At 54.2% G+C, this 18,078-nt stretch overlaps 6 protein-coding genes across 6 annotated transcripts; 1 reads left to right on the top strand and 5 right to left on the bottom strand.

The window, feature by feature from the left end:
• Positions 1–903: 903 nt before the first annotated feature.
• Positions 904–1,203, bottom strand: CABS01_09965 (uncharacterized protein; the record flags this gene model as incomplete). The annotated part of the gene is made up of 1 exon (XM_060543321.1): positions 904–1,203. One exon carries the CDS (start codon positions 1,201–1,203, stop codon positions 904–906), a length of 300 nt encoding a protein of 99 aa, XP_060399502.1.
• Positions 1,204–2,769: 1,566 nt separating this feature from the next.
• CABS01_09964 (glucose-regulated protein) lies at positions 2,770–5,070 on the bottom strand (the record flags this gene model as incomplete). The annotated part of the gene is made up of 5 exons (XM_060543320.1): positions 2,770–2,955; positions 3,012–4,500; positions 4,559–4,670; positions 4,751–4,823; positions 4,936–5,070. The coding sequence occupies 5 exons, from the start codon at positions 5,068–5,070 to the stop codon at positions 2,770–2,772; spliced, it is 1,995 nt and encodes a 664-aa protein (XP_060399501.1).
• A 1,937-nt stretch (positions 5,071–7,007) lies between these two features.
• On the bottom strand, positions 7,008–9,616 carry CABS01_09963 (elongation factor Tu GTP binding domain-containing protein; the record flags this gene model as incomplete). Its single annotated transcript, XM_060543319.1, has 4 exons — positions 7,008–8,212; positions 8,265–8,462; positions 8,513–9,226; positions 9,313–9,616. 4 exons carry the CDS (start codon positions 9,614–9,616, stop codon positions 7,008–7,010), a joined length of 2,421 nt encoding a protein of 806 aa, XP_060399500.1.
• A 601-nt stretch (positions 9,617–10,217) lies between these two features.
• Positions 10,218–12,066, top strand: CABS01_09962 (T-complex protein 1; the record flags this gene model as incomplete). Its single annotated transcript, XM_060543318.1, has 4 exons — positions 10,218–10,257; positions 10,317–10,365; positions 10,434–11,550; positions 11,605–12,066. The coding sequence occupies 4 exons, from the start codon at positions 10,218–10,220 to the stop codon at positions 12,064–12,066; spliced, it is 1,668 nt and encodes a 555-aa protein (XP_060399499.1).
• Positions 12,067–12,134: 68 nt separating this feature from the next.
• CABS01_09961 (phosphoglycerate mutase) lies at positions 12,135–13,136 on the bottom strand (the record flags this gene model as incomplete). Its single annotated transcript, XM_060543317.1, has 3 exons — positions 12,135–12,177; positions 12,234–12,450; positions 12,566–13,136. 3 exons carry the CDS (start codon positions 13,134–13,136, stop codon positions 12,135–12,137), a joined length of 831 nt encoding a protein of 276 aa, XP_060399498.1.
• A 1,287-nt stretch (positions 13,137–14,423) lies between these two features.
• CABS01_09960 (VHS domain-containing protein) lies at positions 14,424–16,780 on the bottom strand (the record flags this gene model as incomplete). Its single annotated transcript, XM_060543316.1, has 5 exons — positions 14,424–15,277; positions 15,333–16,125; positions 16,184–16,468; positions 16,526–16,658; positions 16,707–16,780. 5 exons carry the CDS (start codon positions 16,778–16,780, stop codon positions 14,424–14,426), a joined length of 2,139 nt encoding a protein of 712 aa, XP_060399497.1.
• Between the last annotated feature and the right edge of the window lie 1,298 nt (positions 16,781–18,078).

The raw sequence follows: 18,078 nt of genomic DNA, 5'->3' as shown, positions 1-18,078 counted from the left end.
CTGGAAGTAGTGGTGTCTTTCACAGTCGGCTCATCTTCAAGATGCTATTCCAAACATGCCCATCCTCCGGCAGCTAAGGTCGAAGAGAGCAGCACCAGCACGTCGCATGTGGAAAGTTCAAATCTCACAGAATATCAAATTACATGTGCTACATTAGGCCAACTCAGGACACACAGTAAAGTTTTGTCCCTGGTGGTCTTGGAGTAAAATGCCACTCACCAAAGTCCACAAACGATCCAGTCACCACATGCCAGCTCACAAATCCGCAGAATCCAACTCTTTACCTCCTACCTGCGGCTTGTTGTAAACAAAGACAGGGAATCCTGGTCCGTGAGTGAGGCGTTCCCGACGTAGATGAGACTCCGCGAGCCTCTTTCCTTTTCGTCTGTTTTTTTCGTCTGTCCTTTTCGCCCGAGGTGTAAGCCGAACTTTTAACAGGTTCAAAAGTAGACATGTTTCCTAGGCCACCTGTTTCTACCCAGTTCTTAGTGACTAAATAAGCAAGAAACGAAATCGTTGTCAAGCCATGCCTCAAGTCAAATTTTTCACTGGGTCGGAGAATAAGCGAGCTCGATGATAAGCCGCATGTCAGGAAACGGCCAGGCTGTGACAAGTTAAGCTCAGCATTTTCACAGGTGAACGATAGTGGGTATCAGATGATGGGTTGGTTGTAACAAAGAAGGATATAAAGCCATGCAAAGGTATCTCTCTCCTGGCTTCGCCCCCATCGGCTTCCCTCCACGTTGGAAACATGCCTCCTTCTCCTTCCATCAACCCTCCTAGGTGAAGGCGAATAGGCAACATGACATCTGCCTGCTCTGTCGTATATGTGCATACACCACGCATCACCAAGAAATTCCTCTTCCCTCTTTCCCCCTTTCTTCCCCTCTCTTTCTTCCTTTCTCAAATGGTGCAGAAGACAGTAACACCTCCCTCAGCAGCCCCATTCTGCGTCATCTGGATGTACGTCGCGGGCGGACTACTGCTACCCGCGGGACAGTTCCACTGGTTCTTGAACGCCGCCGGCAACGGCCCTCCGCTGATGGATTTTTTCGCGCCGGTGCAGTACGTGTTGCGGATGGCCTGGCGGCACGGGTTCGGGCACGTCTCGTCGCAGGACTCCGGGTTGGGCTTGGGGACGGGCTCCGGGAGGGCCAGGGCGGCGGCGGTGGCGGCGAAGAGGAGGATGGTGGGGAGTTGCATCGTGGCGGCGGTTGTGTGGTTTGTTGTTGAGAGCGGTGCAAGGTGTAAGTTGTGAGTGAGGTTGGGTGTGCTATTGGTTTGATGCAAGAGAGTGTTGGTGAGCGAGTGACTGAGTGAGTGAGTGTAAGTGTGATGGAGAGATAGCGGTATCGAGAAAACGAGAGCACGAGAGATAGAACGGCTGGCTTGTAGCTATAAGTTACCTTATATATTATACTTCTTCTGCTCTAGCCATGTCCGTACACCAAAATCGTATACGGATACGGATACACGGCAGCATGAATGCCGTCAGGTATGGCTGCGTATCGAGTACGGAGTAGACCGAGTCATTCAGAACTGCCTCACTTCCTACTCAACTCTATCCAGCTGCGCATTTACGCCATGACCCTCTCAGCCCGGAGTTGATGAGTAAAGAACAGACCTGAAGATGGCCGTCGTCACAGCGTCGAGTCATTCAAAACCATCTCATATTAAACACAATAACAAGCAGAAGCCAATTCCACCCCGTGGTCTATGGTACCGTACAGGCGGGTAGTTTTAAGGTTTTTTTTTAGGAAGCCGAAGCCTCGTCTCCATCTCATCTTACTCCATAGTCAGTTCCCAGGTTTCGTGTAGACAGTTCGTCTCGTCTCGCTCCTTATATGAATACGCTTTGTTGCCAAGATCCTCCCTCCTTCTACTGCGCAGGGCTTCTACGAAATTCTAGCCGCCCGCTGGCGGGGAGGTAGGGGGGAGTAGTCCAGGGCTCCAGATTGACACTTGTAGCCATACAAAAGTGACCGAACAGGATCACTTCATCTCGTTCCCGGGAAGATGACCCATTTTGGAAGTCCGCGATGCTCTCCATCGACATGATGAGCGGGACCTTGCTTTACCATCGCAGTATCCGCCATCAACGCGGCAAACTCACCGAAAGTGAGACTTTACTGAACCTCACTCACATTCTACGAAGTAGAGCACCATAGCCGACGAGAGAGATGGCCATAAAAGCTCGACAAATACATCTGGGCCAATCAAGCCGTCTGTTCGTGTGAGTCCCTCAGATGAGACTCAAAATGCTTGCCCCAGATTTACTGCCGGCCATCCCGCATATGCAGAGGAGACCCCAAAAGGCAAGTAAAGTTAAGTTGCACTCATCTTGCTCGGGGTCCTTCACGGGAAGTGCGGGATGAGTAGTAGCTTGAGGTGGAGGAAGAAGAGAGGAGGGATGAACCTTTCACCAGATGCCGGGTAAATATTTCATCAAAACTATGTAGAAGGGCAGTTTTGGAAAGCTCAAGATATAGAAACATTCAGCAGAGATATAACGTAGTCAAGAAGCTGAACTATTGAAGAGTCTACGACAGCATCAGATGATGCCTCTCAGTCACAACCACACAAGGGAATAAAGCATGTGTTCAAGAGGTCTCATTTATGCGTTGTATACTTTACACAATGGTGGAGCCATGCTCCATGCTGCCGACGCCGATTAACCTGCCAACACCAGAGACGAAAAATTGCATGGAATCTTTGGGTACTGTCTCTTTTGAATCCCGAAACGAAGCAACAACAACAAATCTATGGAATTTAGAGCTCGTCGTGGGAGGGGGGCTCGTCCTCGCCACCAGCGCCACCGGCGCCCTGGTACATCTTGGAGGTGATGGGGTAGGCGACGTTGGACAGCTTCTCCTTCTGCTCCTCGAAGTCCTCAGTGTTGGCGGTGGCGCCGTTCTCCTCAAGCCAGTCGGTGGTCTCCTTGACAGCCTCGAGGATCTGAGAATCATGTTAGTAATCTGTCGGCACACGGTAAAAGGCTTATGGCAACTTACAGTCTCCTTGTCCTCATCGTCAATCTTGCCACCAAGACCCTCGTCGTCGTTGACCTGGTTCTTCAGGGAGAAAGCGTAGTTCTCAAGACCGTTGCGAGCCTCAATGCGCTCACGGGTGGCCTTGTCCTCCTCGGCGTACTTCTCAGCCTCGGCGACCATGCGGTCAATCTCATCCTGGGTAAGACGACCCTTGTCGTTGGTAATGGTGATGGACTCCTGCTTGCCAGTGCCCTTGTCGTGGGCAGAGACCTTGAGAATTCCGTTGGCATCGAGCTCGAAGGAGACCTCGATCTGGGGAACGCCACGGGGCGCGGGAGGGATGCCAGTGAGCTCGAACTTGCCGAGGAGGTTGTTGTCCTTGGTAAGGGAACGCTCACCCTCGTAAACCTGGATGAGAACGACGGGCTGGTTGTCGGCGGCGGTGGAGAAGATCTGGCTCTTGCGGGTGGGGATGGGGGTGTTGCGCTGGATAAGCTTGGTCATGACACCTCCAGTGGTCTCGATACCGAGAGTCAAGGGGTTGACGTCCATGAGGACGATGTCCTCAGTACCCTCCTCACCGGAAAGGACACCGGCCTGAACGGCCGCACCGAAAGCGACGGCCTCATCGGGGTTGATGCCCTTGGAAGCCTTCTTTCCGCTGAAGTACTCCTCAATAAGGTTGACAACCTTGGGAATACGGGTAGAGCCACCGACAAGAACGATGTCGTCAACATCCTCCTTCTTGACCTTGGCGTCCTTGAGCACCTGCTCAACGGGCTTGAGGGTCTTCTTGAAGAGATCCATGTTGAGCTCCTCGAACTTGGCGCGGGTAAGAGTCTCAGAGAAGTCCTTGCCCTCGAAGAAGGCCTCGATTTCAATACGAGTGGACATCTGGGAAGAGAGGGTACGCTTCGCCTTCTCGGCCTCACGCTTGAGCTTACCCATGGCCTTGAGGTCCTTGGTGATGTCGACGTTGTTCTTCTTGTTGTAGGACTTGGCGAAGAAGTTGATGATGCGCTGGTCGAAATCCTCACCACCCAAGTGGGTGTCACCGGCGGTAGCCAGAACCTCGAAGACACCCTGGTCGATGGAAAGGAGGGAAACATCGAAAGTACCACCACCAAGGTCGTAGACGATGATCTGGCGCTCACCATCGGTCTTGTCAAGACCGTAGGCGATAGCGGCGGCGGTGGGCTCGTTGACAATGCGGAGAACGTTAAGTCCGGCAATGACACCAGCATCCTTGGTGGCCTGGCGCTGGTTGTCGTTGAAGTAGGCGGGGACAGTAACGACGGCGTGGGTAACCTTCTTGCCAAGGTAGGCCTCGGCGACCTCCTTCATCTTGCCCAAGATCATGGCGGAAACCTCTTCGGGGGTGAAGCGCTTGGCGGAGCCAGAAACCTCGACCTCAACGACGGGCTTGCCATCCTTCTCGATGACCTTGTAGGGGAAGTGCTTGATGTCGGACTGAACGGCCTTGTCGGAGAACTTCTGGCCAATCATACGCCTGAAAGAGTGATTAGCAATGTTATCTCGAGCGGTCGACGGTCGGGGTAGGAGCTCACTTGATATCGAAGATGGTGTTGGTGGGGTTAGCGGCGGCCTGGTTCTTGGCAGCGTCACCGACGAGTCTCTCCTCCTCGGTGAATGCGACGTAAGATGGGGTGATACGGTTTCCTATGAAGCAGCAGAGTCAGCAAAGTTGCTGGAATTGGGGGATCGGGAGCAGGAGCAGCTGCGACCACGATAAGACTTACCCTGGTCGTTGACGAGAATCTCAACCTTGCCCTTCTGCATCACACCGACGCAAGAGTAGGTAGTTCCAAGATCCTGGAGATTGGAAGTTAGAGAGAACGTCGCATTTATTTGAATCTGTTGGCGACAGAAGATTGGCCGACAAAGGGCGCAATCGTCGCCAGGGAAGCTAGGAGGTGCAACTTACGATACCGATGACAGTTCCGTAGCTCTCAGTGTCCTGAGCCTGGGCAGTCTGAACGAAAGCCAGGGGGGAGAAGAGGAGAGCCATCCAGGCCAAGAGGCCGAAGCCCAAGGCCATCGAGTTTCTGGATCTCGACATTGTGAATTTCTGGCGGTGCCGTGAAGCTCCCCTGTGTGTGGTATTGGGATAGCTCTTTGTACCTCGAAAGATTGGTGTCGGGGGAAAAAAAGAAAGGAGACAAAAGACGTCAAAGACGCGCTGGTGAGAGAGAGGGTTTTTGGATTCCCTTCTACTATTTACACACCCAATCGAGTTGAGGTGGCTTTGGCAGTGGTGAATTGGGAGAGGTAAAGTGTCGGCGGTGGAAAGGAAGAGCTGCCGCCTTTATGAATGCCTTCTCCAAAAAAAAAGTCGAGGTGTCCAGATTGCACAAAAGGCCAGATTTCACGTTGCGAGGCGCCACACGTGACAGGGGTCTCTTCCTTTTGGGGTGTGGGTGTCTCTGGTGGATCCTTACTGTGTGGACCCTTGGTGCAGCCGTACTCTATTTGGTGCCTTTGCCTAAGGCAAGGTATGGAAGGCACCACCTGCACGCAGCAGGTGAGCAGCAAGGTACCTCGATGCGCTGCTGCTCGGCAGATAGAGACACCCAAGGTTGGGATGGCAGGCAGGAATTAGGTGCTCGGGGGACACATCTCCGTTGCAGCAGAACAGTGAGAACGTACCGTGCGAGGTTTCTCCCCTAGCCACGGGAGTCAAGGTGTGCGCGCCTCACCGCTGCCGCTGCCTGCCGTCCGCGCTGGGGTCATTCCCTCCTGCCCCACCAAGGCTGCGATTCTGGAGATTTCGATTACTGGTGGTCCCCCCCTGGACGTTTGGCACTTGGAGGAGTCTTGAACGTGGCCTTTCTGTTCGCTTTGCTTCCACAGCTTCGGTTGAGTTCTATGCCGCAGTCTGACAAACTTCAAAGGCACCTTGTGTGTTTGTTCATCTCCATTGGAAGTGACTCACGATCCAGCAAAAATTACCTTACTTGCCCCCATGGTGAGAGGCAATGAACTTGGCCACTTCCTTTACAATCCTACTTAGGTGGCATCTCATTGATTCTTGGTAGCCTTGCAGTGTCCTCTGCCTACCTATCTAGTGGTCTACCTGTCCCATTCAACTTGCAAAGCAGCTCCCGGAAGGAACAGAGTGGCCTCAAACCAACCGGTCCAACCCCCCAATCCATCTCGATCTCGGGAAGAGCCATGCGCACCTCTCCCCTTTCGAGAATATTCCCACCACTGGCCTACCTACAGCCTGCGGGGGGGAGGGGAAAAAAGGAGGAGCGCGGCAATACGGTAAGCGGAAGGTGCTAATTCGTAGGTAAGGCGAGAGCGACAAGGTAAGGTACGCGACACTTTACCTCACTTAAGGTGCTCTAAGCAGTGCCATCCCGTCTTTCGCCCTGAGATGAGGGGGGCCACGGGGGGCTGCAAGCCGTAAAGAGGGGGGAAGTATGCAGGGGTTGAGCTTTGGCTGCTGGCCCATGCTCTCCCGAGGCGGCGCGTGGGCACGACGGCGTCATTTCCGTCGCTTCAGCCGGATGGGGCCATGTTAATCTGTCAATTTGGCCTTTTCGAGAGGCAAGATAGGTACGGATACCATAGAACACAATGACAGATTCCACTGTCCAAGACCACCAAAACAGTCCAAAGAGTCACCCACGGAGTCATTCAACCCCTAAGAAGGAAGGAGAATTGCAAAGTGCGTTGTCGGCTTGGTTCGCAAAATAGCTCAACCATAATCAAGGATCCGTGATGGTGCTTGGAAACTGTTCATTTCGCATCTACGGATATCTAAGTTATGAATTAGGCACGCCCCCATTGGCTGCGCTTCAACTAAAGTTGCAGCCAACTCTATTTTCAGCACACCCAACTGACCCCAACTTTAATCGAGCCTCAATGCCAGCGCCGCCTGTCCTAACTTAACTCGCACGCCATGCATGGGAATATCTCGTTCCGGTCGTCAAGTGCCCACCACCTGCTATATACGAATCCGCGCCACGTTGCTTCTTTCGATTCTACACCGTTTTATTCCAGCAACCCTGCCGCGATTGTCTCGCCACCACTGCGTAGCACCACTCGCTGCCCAGCCTCCAACGGCACTTTCGAGTCAAGCTTGACAACAACCCGCGCAACCTTGCCTGGCTGCACGATCCTGGGGTTCTTCTTCACCGTCGCTCCCGTCAACTTGTCCAGTACGGCTGGGATGACCTCAACTCTCCCAGCCGCATGCAGACGACCACGGTGGACGTCCACCGGCATTGGCATCAAGTGGTCGAAGGCCAGTACCTTCATAGTCAGCCTGTCGCTTGTCTCAATGGGAGCTGCCTTGGTGCTGATGATATCGCCCACGCGTACGTGAATCGGGTCGATGCCGTACAGGCCGATGTTTACGTTCTGTCCCGCAACGGCCCATTCTTGTACATCGGCGTCTACCTCGATCGATCGTATTGAGGCAGACTCTCCACTTGGCTGCACAATCAATGCCTCGCCATTTTGTACCGTGCCCGATTCTATCCGGCCAGCTACAGTGAGTTGACTTTGCTGCGATCTGTATATTTCCGAAATCGACATTCGGAAAGGCTTCTCAATCGCTCTCGCCATTGGATCAGAGACTTCCAACGCCTCGATGAGTGTCGGGCCTGTGTACCATGACAGACCCTCATCGGCTGGCTTCTCCACCAAATTGGCGCCGCTGAGTCCCGATATGGGTACGAAGGTGACGTTCTTGAGTATGAAGCCATTGCCTTTCATGAAGCCAGTGACCTGCTCTGAGATTTCATCAAAGCGATCCTTTGACCATCCAACCATGTCCAGCTTATTCACAGCGACGATGACTCGCTGGACACCCAGACTTCTCAGGAGCAGAGCATGCTCTCTTGTCTGGCCCTTCAAGCCCTTCTCGAAAGCTCCCGTGTTGGCGTCAATGACGAGAATAGCAAAGTCTGCCTGACTTGCTCCAGCAATCATGTTTGGGACAAAGTCCCGATGACCAGGGGCGTCGAGAATCGTAAACCGTGTCTTTTCCGTCTCAAACATATTCGTGGCGATGTCGATGGTAACACCACGCTCCCGCTCCTCCTCTCGCTGATCCATGACCCAGGCAAGAGCGAATGACGACTTTCCAATCTTCTCACCCTGGCGTCGATAACGATCGATCAGATGTTGTTCAATGTACTTCAGTTCCAAGAGCAATCTGCCCATCAATGTGCTCTTGCCAGCATCAACGTGTCCTATTGGGTATTAGTTGTATGTTGGGGAGGAGAAAGGTACAGATTGACTTACCAACTACCACAAAGCTGGCGCTTCTCTTGTTTTCGCTCTTTGCGAACTCCTTTACGACATCCAGCTTTTTGTTCTTTGGTGCTGCTGAGTCGTCGAGTTGAAGTTGCTTCATCTCGGAATTGGGGGTTTGTGAGCCACTTGACTTGGCCACCACTTTTTTGCTTGCGCTCTTGGCGGCAGCGTCGAACTTGGAGCCCGCTAGAGATCATTAGAGTCAGCATCTTACTGTGTCTTCGCGAATCGCGAACCTTTCGCCTGAGCAGCGAGCACGACATCGTCAGGGCTTGGTTGAGAGAAAGCACTGGGCACATAGGCGGAAGAGTCCATGTACGGCAGGGAGTACGTCTGAGAGGCGGCGGCAGTATCTTGAGCAGGTCCGAACAGGGTCTGAGCAAAGGCAGACGGCCTCGTAGATGGGACTACGAAACAGTCATCCTCAGTCTTCTTTCGATCCTCGGCAGAGAGTTCGTTGGACGTGTCGACATCCATACTGACTGCTTCAGACGCTGCGTCGGCCTGCTGCGAGGGCGTAGCTGATTTTGAGATTTGAGTCCTCGCGGCGGGGTCTTCTGCCAGCTTTTGTCGCTTCGCTAGTATGCTCAACCCGCCTCTCTGGTTCTCCTTGGACGATTCATCAATGGCAAGAGTTGACATTCTCTTCTCGGCTCGATCAACCTTGTCGTCTGTCTTGTTCACCTCGGTCGTCTTCTTCTTTCGTGCTGCAGCAAGGGCCTGAAGCTTTGATAGCTTAGGACCATCACTGCCGCCCAGAAGCCCCCCAGGAACGGGACGAGGGGGGACAAAGACGGCCTGTCGGCTCTTGGGAACGTTCATCCATGAAATGCCGTGGAAGTAAGAAGCAGGGGATAGTGGTGCCACCCTGGGAACTGGATATGTCGAAGTTGATACCATGCCGTAAGTCGTAGTCTTGTCGTCCATGCCTCCGCAACCAAACCCATCTGCTGCCGAAACGCTCAACTTCTGGTACTGCCGCCACCTCTCCGGGAACCCTGCCCTCACATGACTTTTCAAAAGAAAATGAACTTACCATCTTTAGCCTTCTTCTCCTGCTTGGGCGCAGGTGGAGGTGCGATGAATTTCTTCTGTAGATAAGACACCGTCTTCTCGATGTCGTAATAGTAGTGCCACAGCGACTCTTGAATTTGCTGCACAGTCACTTTGTCGGCATCAGGACCAAGGGTGCTCTGCACTGTCGCAGTTCCTATTGCCATGGCCTCACGATCCTCTGCGCTGAGTTGATCAGCCTCTCCCTCCTCTTCGTAGTCATCGCCCTCGAATTCGTCGAGGGCCTCCTCATAGTCGAGGTTGCGTACTGCCTGGTGGCGCGACATCTTGACGTAGTTGGGGTAGGTGAGCTTGGTGTTCTTTGTGGATGGATTGGGGAGAGGGGATGTCGCAGAGACCCAAGCTCTCAAGGTAAGAAAATGAAAGGGATCTGGGTGGTATGTGATATCCAGTGAATTGTTCACTCGACCGGGGGGATAGAAGCTCTTTAACAACTGGTTTTGCAGCTTTTCGGAGATGACGCTGTGGACTTGAGTTTGGTCATGGCCTGAAGTGGCATGTGTGGGGCGCTTGGGGCGCTTTGGTCATGGCCACCGCAAGAGCCATGGAGGGGCAACCACGTCCATGGCGGGGTACTTGCTGTTGCCTTCCAGGCCTTGCTAGGCGGTGAGCCGCCGGATTATCTGCACCCCGGCAACCGAAGCTTCTGGTCCCCCAGAATGGCAGGCACCACCAATTATTCAGAAATTTTGGTCCACCACGACCCGGTCCTTGGAGCTCAACCCCCCTCAACGCACGATACCTCTCCTTCCCCCGGCGTCACTCCCAGTTGAATCGCACTACCCATCCGAAACCCCAGCGACGTGCGAAAACCTTCAACATGGCTATGAGTATGTGGTACCCTTCCCTGAGAAATTCATTTCTTGCATGCAGCTAACATTATGTCTAGACCTTGATATGGCCAATGGTAATGAATGCCACGATCCGAGCTTCGAGACCACATATACTGACGAAATGACACTGTAGCGGCCGTGATGAAGGACGAGCAAGGCCGTCCCTTCATCGTTGTCAGAGAGTAAGCTCGCCCTCTCTTGCCCTACCCCGAACCCCTGATAAGGAGACCCAGGACTGATTGCCCCGCAGCCAAGGAAAGAAGAAGAGACAATATGGCAACGAAGCCGTCAAGAACCACATCCTCGCCGCCAGAACGGTCGCGAACATCGTCAAGACCTCCCTGGGTCCTCGTGGCCTCGATAAGATTCTCATCTCCCCCGATGGAGACATCACAGTGACAAACGACGGCGCCACGATTCTGCAACAGATGGAGATCTCAAACCACGTCGCTAAGCTATTGGTGGAGCTTTCAAAGTCGCAAGATGACGAGATTGGTGATGGCACAACCGGCGTCGTCGTGCTTGCTGGTGCTCTCCTTGAGCAGGCGGCAGAGCTGATTGATAAGGGAATCCACCCCATCCGCATTGCGGACGGATACGACCAGGCTTGCGACATCGCCGTGTCGGAGCTTGACAAGATTTCAGATGTCATCGAGTTCAGCAAAGAAGAGACAGGAAACCTGCTGAAGGTTGCACGAACAAGTTTGGGCAGCAAGATTGTTTCCAAGGCGCACGACCAGTTCTCTCAGATCGCAGTGGACGCTGTCCTCTCCGTTGCCGACCTGGACCGGAGGGACGTTGACTTTGAGTTGATCAAGGTCGATGGCAAGGTCGGAGGAGCTCTGGAGGATACCATGCTCGTCAAGGGCGTCATTATCGACAAGGATTTCTCTCACCCCCAGATGCCTTCCGAAGTCAAGGACGCCAAGATCGCCATTCTTACCTGCGCCTTCGAACCCCCTAAGCCCAAGACCAAGCATAAGCTCGACATCACCAGCGTTGAGGAGTACAAAAAGTTGCAGAGTTACGAACGCGAGAAGTTTATCGAGATGATTCAACAAATCAAGGATGCCGGTGCCAATTTGGCTCTCTGCCAGTGGGGTTTCGACGATGAGGCGAACCACCTGCTGCTCCAGAACGACTTGCCTGCCGTGCGGTGGGTTGGAGGACCGGAGATCGAGCTGGTGGCTATTGCGACAAACGGCCGTATCGTGCCGCGGTTCGAGGACCTCAAGCCCGAGAAGCTCGGAACTGCAGGTATCGTCAGAGAAATGACCTTTGGCACAACAAGAGAGAAGATGCTGGTCATTGAGGAGTGCGCCAACACCCGCGCGGTGACCGTCTTTGTGCGCGGTAGCAACAAGATGGTGCGTTCCTGACAAAATGTTTGAGATTAACCAAAAGCTAACCCCCAATGTTAGATCATCGACGAGGCGAAGCGCTCCCTCCACGATGCCTTGTGCGTCGTGCGCAACCTTGTCAAGGACAACCGCGTGGTCTACGGTGGTGGTGCTGCCGAGATTGCCTGCTCATTGGCAGTCGAGGACGCCGCCGCCAAGACCCCTGGCCTTGAGCAATACGCCATGCGCGGATTTGCCGAGGCCCTCGACGCTGTCCCGATGGCCCTGGCCGAGAACAGTGGTCTGAACCCCATCGCGACGCTGGCCGACATCAAGAGTCAGCAGGTCAAGGCCGGTCCTGGAGTCCGTGGCAAGCTCGGTGTCGACTGCATGCAGCGCGGCAGCAACGACATGAAGGATGCATTTGTCATCGACCCCCTTATCAGCAAGAAGCAGCAACTCCAGCTCGCGACGCAATTATGCCGTATGGTCCTGAAGGTGAACAACGTCATTGTTGCCGGGTCCGGCGAGGAAGACTTTTAAAAGTTTATAAAACGGTAAAAAAGGTTCTAGATAGGTCTATGGTGTTTGGGATTATACCAAGCTGTGTACTATGCAAATAGAGAGGCCCCCACAATGTCGAGACCATGATTTCTGTCCTCCCACGCAACGAACCGTCTAGTGCTTGCCCTGCCCCTCTTGCCACTTACTGCATCCAGCCTCTCTCGGGGCTGTACTTGAGATACGGCTCCATTTCACGATAGAAGGTTTGGCGGAGCTCGGCCTGTTGCTCAGGCGTCGGGCGGGTATCCTCGCCCTTACGGCGCTGCCAGCTCTCCTGCGTCTCTTTGAGGAGGGCCTTGGGGTCCTGTCCCGTGGCATCTTCGAATTCGTACGATCTGTACTCGGTGTTTTCCCAGCCAGTTGCTACACTTAGAATTAGTGAACGGCTCCCATCTCACTCAACTCCATGCCATCGCGGTGTCCATAGAAGACTTTCAAGAAACAAATAAAGAATCTCGAAATCGAGAAAAAAACGTACCCTTCTTGGGAGCAATCCCATACCAATCATCCGTCAAAAAGTGCAAAATGCCACCGTGCGTGACGACCACGACCTGCGCGTCCCCCGACACATCCCCGCCCACGAGCTCCCTCAGCGCCCTCCTCGCCTCGGCAGACCTCGCCTCCAGCTTCTCCAGCGTCGGCTCCCATCTCGAGCCGGGGCCGGCCTTGTCGATCCAGTCCTCGGGCACCCTGCTGAAATCCACGCGGCCGGCGAACTCGGCCTCAATGTCCTTGATGGCTGAGCCGGTGTCGCACGGCGCGTCGGAGACTTCTTGTACCTCGGGCAGGGCGAGGACCTTGAGAGAGGAGCCCGAAGAGCCAGAGGAAGAGGAGTCGGAGCCGAAGCCTAGGAGGCAGGTGTAGAGGGTCCGGCGGAGGGGACTGGCGACGAGGTGGGTGATGCGGTCGTGGTGGGGGAAGGCGGCGCGGAGGTCGGCGCACTGCTGTTTTCCCTTTTCTGTGAGGAGGGGGTCGCGGAGGGCTTCATTTTCGAGGGAGAGGTTGTGGAAGCCTTGGGCGTGGCGGACGAGGTGGATTTGGACTGGCATTTTGTTTGAGGTTGTGGTTGGTTTTTTGAACTTTTCTTCAGGTATGATGATGACGAGCTTGAGATGAATTGGCGGAGTGGCGGGGCAAGATGCTTGTGTGTATGCTGTTACACAGTGTCTTTGATTCTAGTGAGAAACAGAATGTGAAAAAAGTAGCATGCAGTCTAATTGAATCTCTAAATTTCACAATGGAAATGAGAAAGACGGGGTTCTCGACAGATGTTCGGATGGTTCACGATCCAATTATATATAAACGAAAGCTCTAGTAAGTTGAGAGGATGAGCTACGTAATGCGTCCCTCCACCCCCCAATTCTCGGGAAAGTTTCCTTGTTTGGCGTGGGTGTGGGCAATCCGGTGGAGGGAACGGGAAAGTCTGTTCAGCCTGTGTCTAGAAATGACTCAGATGAACCGCCTTTACCTTGGGACGGGCGTCGGAACACACCTAAACTAATAAGCAGGCACCCCCGAGTAGAGAAATCATGACACCGGACGGGTTCCACGTGGGTTGCCATAGGGGCCTTCTACGGTGCCTTGCCTTGTGTTGCGGCGCTTCGCGTTGCTGGTTTCAAGAATGCTTGAAAGCTAAGCTGCTGTAATAGCGGTCCGCAGTCGCACCATTCGGCGCCGATGACCGGGGCGGAAAGTGGAGTCTCACGCCGCGCTGGCGCCGTGCCGTGGTTGGCCGGAGGGGGTTGGACGCGGGCTTTTGTTGCTTCTTCTGCATGATTGGTCCGGCAAGAGGGGCGGGTGGCCGGCTACCTTACCTCGCCTTACCTTACCTACGGTCAAAAGCCGGTGGAATGGATTTCTACTTCTAGATTTGCTCCCCGGCGGAAATTGTGAGTCAGAAGGAATTATTGACTTTGATGATGCGCTTTAATATCGTTTGAGAAGGCTCGTGACGGGCGAGGATAATTACAGAGTAAGATAGTTAAGAGGGCTACAGTCATGGCCTAGGCACGCAAAGTTGACGTGCGGGAAGCCTGTGTTGGAAATGTACATGTTAAAGGGGGATTCTGAACGTGGTATTCACCCGCGTCCGTGTGTTAGTAAGGTAATGCTAGATTAATCATTCACATAAGCCCTTGCCTGGATGCTCCGACCTGAGTCTTCACATAGGGTCCATTATCAACATCACAGTCACAAGTTGGACAGTAATTATGATCCAATAAAACTTTCATTTTGTAGCTCATTCTCAAGTCTGAAGATGCTAGTGTTGGGCTCTCCCTGACCCTGAAACGCCGAGAGCTAATGGCCTGCATGCTTCCTGATTACTTTCCTGTCTTTCAAAGATCAATGAGACTCTCCTCCACTGCCGGCTGCTTAGGTGCGTTTTGCGGAGCAGACGGAAATGATTCCTGGGTATATCCGCTGTTGTACTGGCCTTGCCAATGCTGTTGAGGGTGCGCCGATTGCTGCGGTACTGATGGTTGCCAGTAGCTTTGCTGCTGGGGCGGAGCCTGTTGTTGCGTGGGCTGTTCCGGCTGGGCAGGCGTTTGAGTAGGTGTTTGTTGGGGTGGCATGGCCTGTCGGTATTGCACTGGCTGCTGAAGATTCGGGTATGGCGATGGGTTAGGATCCGCGTTCGGCGGAGCAGAAGGAGGTGCGCTAGGCTGCTGAGGGTTGAAGTAATAAGAAGCGTTGGGGTCTGCCGAAGGGGTGCCCGGAGGTTGACCTGGCTGGTTCTGGTGATTTGCTTGAGGCGGCTCGCTCGGAGCATAAGACTGCTGGGGTGCGTATTGGCCGTCAGGTACGGGACCAGCTCCGCTTCTCCAGCTATCCGTTCTTTGAGGCTCTTGGCCAGGATACGGTCCTCCCGGCGGACCAGCCATGGATGCGCGCTTGTCAAAAGTCGCGTACTGAGGTTGTGGAGTGTGCTGCGGGTGTTGTGCGTAGGCCTGAGGTGGCGGTGCGTGGCCGTAGTCCATCTGCTGTGATCCGGTATAGAAATTCTCGGCCAGGCCGGCACCCCCAGGTGCACTGCCTTGCAGCGTAGGGTAAGCGCCAGACTGGCGAGGGGGGAGATTGTATCCTCCCCCAATTGCGTGCTGGCTGTATGCCTTGGACAGGCGCTCTTCTAGCATTCTGTCGTAGTAGCGAACAACGGTGGAAAGTTTGGCATGTAGGTCGAGTAGTGTGTCTAGAGGCTGTGTGAGAAGACAGAGACGGACACCTGTAATTCCAGGGGTACTTACCATGCTTGCTCATAGTCTCGCCGTAAGTACGGGCAAGCTTAGGCCGCAGTGTGCCGATGCTATCGTAAAGTTCTTGGATTTGAGGCTCGCGCAGAATGGTGCCGGGGGGTTGTGTCTGCAGGCGGTCGACGAGAGTTGCAAAAAGGTTAATGTTCTCAGCCTCAACCGGTGTTAGCTCGTAATCGTTCTTGGGCAGAGAAAACTGCTGAGTAGGGTTTGGTCCGGGATTCGAGGTGTGCTCCTTCAAGACTGCCGCATGTCTTTGCTTCTGCTCCTCCATATCAGCTAGCGAAGCGGCGATGGCAGCCTTGAGGTCGTCATCTTCCTCATCCGCGCCAGACGATGCTGCAGGCGCAGAGCTGCCGTTGACCTTGGGTCCCGAGGGACCATTGGCCGTAGGTGCAACGTAGCCCTGAGAGTAGCCTTTGACCTCCTCCAAGCTCATAGCTAGCGCCTTCTTCAGGTCCTCGTCGAATGCGTCGTCGACGCGGGCGTTGCGTGGTTGCATGGCCGATGTGCTTCGTGTCTTGTAAGGATAGGTGGGAGATCGGTCTTGCGACAGCGGCGAAGGTGGTGCAGCACCTCCCTTGGCCGATCTGTCCATGAGCTTCGCGTAGCAGCCGTCGTCGACGCGGACGGGCTGCATGATGCCGAGGTGGGGGAGGGGTAGCGACTTGGCCGAACATTGTTGATCGAAGCAGTTGCCGCAGTTTCGGCAGTGATGCTTTCGGTTCGTGAAGGTAAAGGCGGTGCGGCATCGCATGCAGACATCTGAATCCACCCACTCGGGGGGCTTTGAGAAGCTTGTCAGTTTGGGCTGGGAAGATTCATAGCCGTGGATGAGAACCTACCGCGCTGCTGTCGATCATGCTGCTGGAGACGCTGATCTTAGGAGGAAACTGATGACCTTCCCTTTGCAATGTCTTGTAGACCTCTCCGATGTATCCCAGTTCAAGGCGTCCTTCGGTGGCGGCGGCCCAAGATTGTATCAGCTCGAGAATCTTCTGCTTGACTTCGTGGTTGACGGCGGCGGGTCCGACAGCTTGAAGGAGGGAGGTCAGGTTGTCCATGAACTCCCTTGAGGCGATTTCGGCGAGGAAGTGGGTGCCTCCATTCTTTACACACGTGTCGGTGAGCTGCGGGCGGACAGAGTCAGTTCAGTCAAGCGTGATCAGGCAGCAACTATGACCTACATTCAGTGCGCTCAGCTGGGTATTAGGGTTCTTGTTGCCGATGCGCCTCTTCAAGGAGCGCATGGCCTCCTTAGGCTGAACGGTCTTTGATCTGATGACATCAGAGATCTCGAGATTCAGGGCGATATCCTCCCTGTGTCAATGTTAGAAGAGCATGACAACGGATGGCAGAGAGTCGTACAAGCTGCTGCCTGTGGCTTTCTCAATTTGCTCGTCCAAGGCCGTGTTGGCCGAGCTGGACCACCAGCCCATCATTTTGAAGGCTGGAAATGTTTTGTCGGGCGGGGAGTTAGAGCAAACAGGCGGCTATCGATCGTCGGGATGGTTTATCTAGCTCGAGAAAGCGGGCGCGCAATCGCGAGGCTGTCGTCGTCTTTGTCGTCGTACGTAAAGCGGGCCAGATGGGTTGCGCGTATGTAGGAGATGTGGATGAAAGGCAAAGAGGAAAGCTTGTGTGTGTTTCTAATGGTTGCCCAGATGCGGCAGCCTCAGGGTCGGGTGTGCGTACACAGTAAGGTAAGGCCTAGTTGGAGATGCAGCAGGCTTAGGCGTAGTCGGCATAGGCTAGAGCAGTGGAGGCGTGGGCAGCTGCGGGCAGTGGTGTCGAACACAGACAAGGTCCGCTGGGTTACGTTGGCTTAGTACGAATGAGCAGGGGTTGGAATGTGTCGGGCAGTGGATGGACGGTGGATTTAGAGTCGCTGCCTTGGGTTGGAGGAGTCTAACTACGGATACCTATTGCATCTTCAGGTTGCTGTCGTCGCGGACTCGTGGCTGCTCCGCTTGGAACACGGCCCTGTGACGAACGGAGGTCTCCGCGCTAAACCCAAAGAAACAGTTGTACTATTGAGAATGGGGGGAGGGAATGGGATTTTGGCAAGGCCAGCTGCCCACCTCAGCTCGTTCCCGTTTCCCCCAGAGCAGGCACGGAGTACGTATCCTCTATGACGATGGCGGTGGAGCATCTGTGGCGCGTGCCATTTGAGGCTGAACTGGAGGCTTCGAGTTGGGAAGGAGACTCTTGTGAGGTGACTTGCTTTACGCTACTGGGCATGTGGGCTGGCAGCTACGTAATCAAGGGACCTCATTAGATACCTCACCTACCCAGGCCTGACTCTGCTTCCTGGGAGGCATAGTCACCAACTTCCAGTTTATGCTTTTCCGGTAGGCCTTCAGCAATAGACAATGTAATTTAGTTTCGGAGCAGATACTCTCATCAAAGGCAATAAACAACTCAACTGCCTAAAGTGGGCATTCATAAGCCAAGTTATATTGGTTGTGGCGCTGCATGATATATGAGTTGTCAAGGCCAAGGACGTGGATCATCTCCGTCAGTGCAAGTCGCCGCTCAAAACTCGGGGCCGGGTGACTTGAGGTGGGCAAGAAGCAGGGCACTGCCCGCCAGTTCCAGTGCCCGAACCGCTGTTCAGTCCGGATGCGTCAGTGAGATGGCCTCCACTGTGGTGGAAGGTGGTTTATTCCCCTGCTCTGCAGCGCAACGCCCTGGAGAAAGAGTACGGGCCCTGTCGGAAAAGGTACCGAGTCACCCCTCC

The sequence above is a fragment of the Colletotrichum abscissum genome, assembly GCF_030869225.1.
Source record: "Colletotrichum abscissum strain IMI 504890 chromosome Unknown Scaffold_25.1, whole genome shotgun sequence".
NCBI lineage: Eukaryota > Fungi > Ascomycota > Sordariomycetes > Glomerellales > Glomerellaceae > Colletotrichum > Colletotrichum abscissum.
The sequence above is the reverse complement of the archived record's forward strand: the minus strand, read 5'-3'. Positions and strand labels throughout refer to the sequence as shown.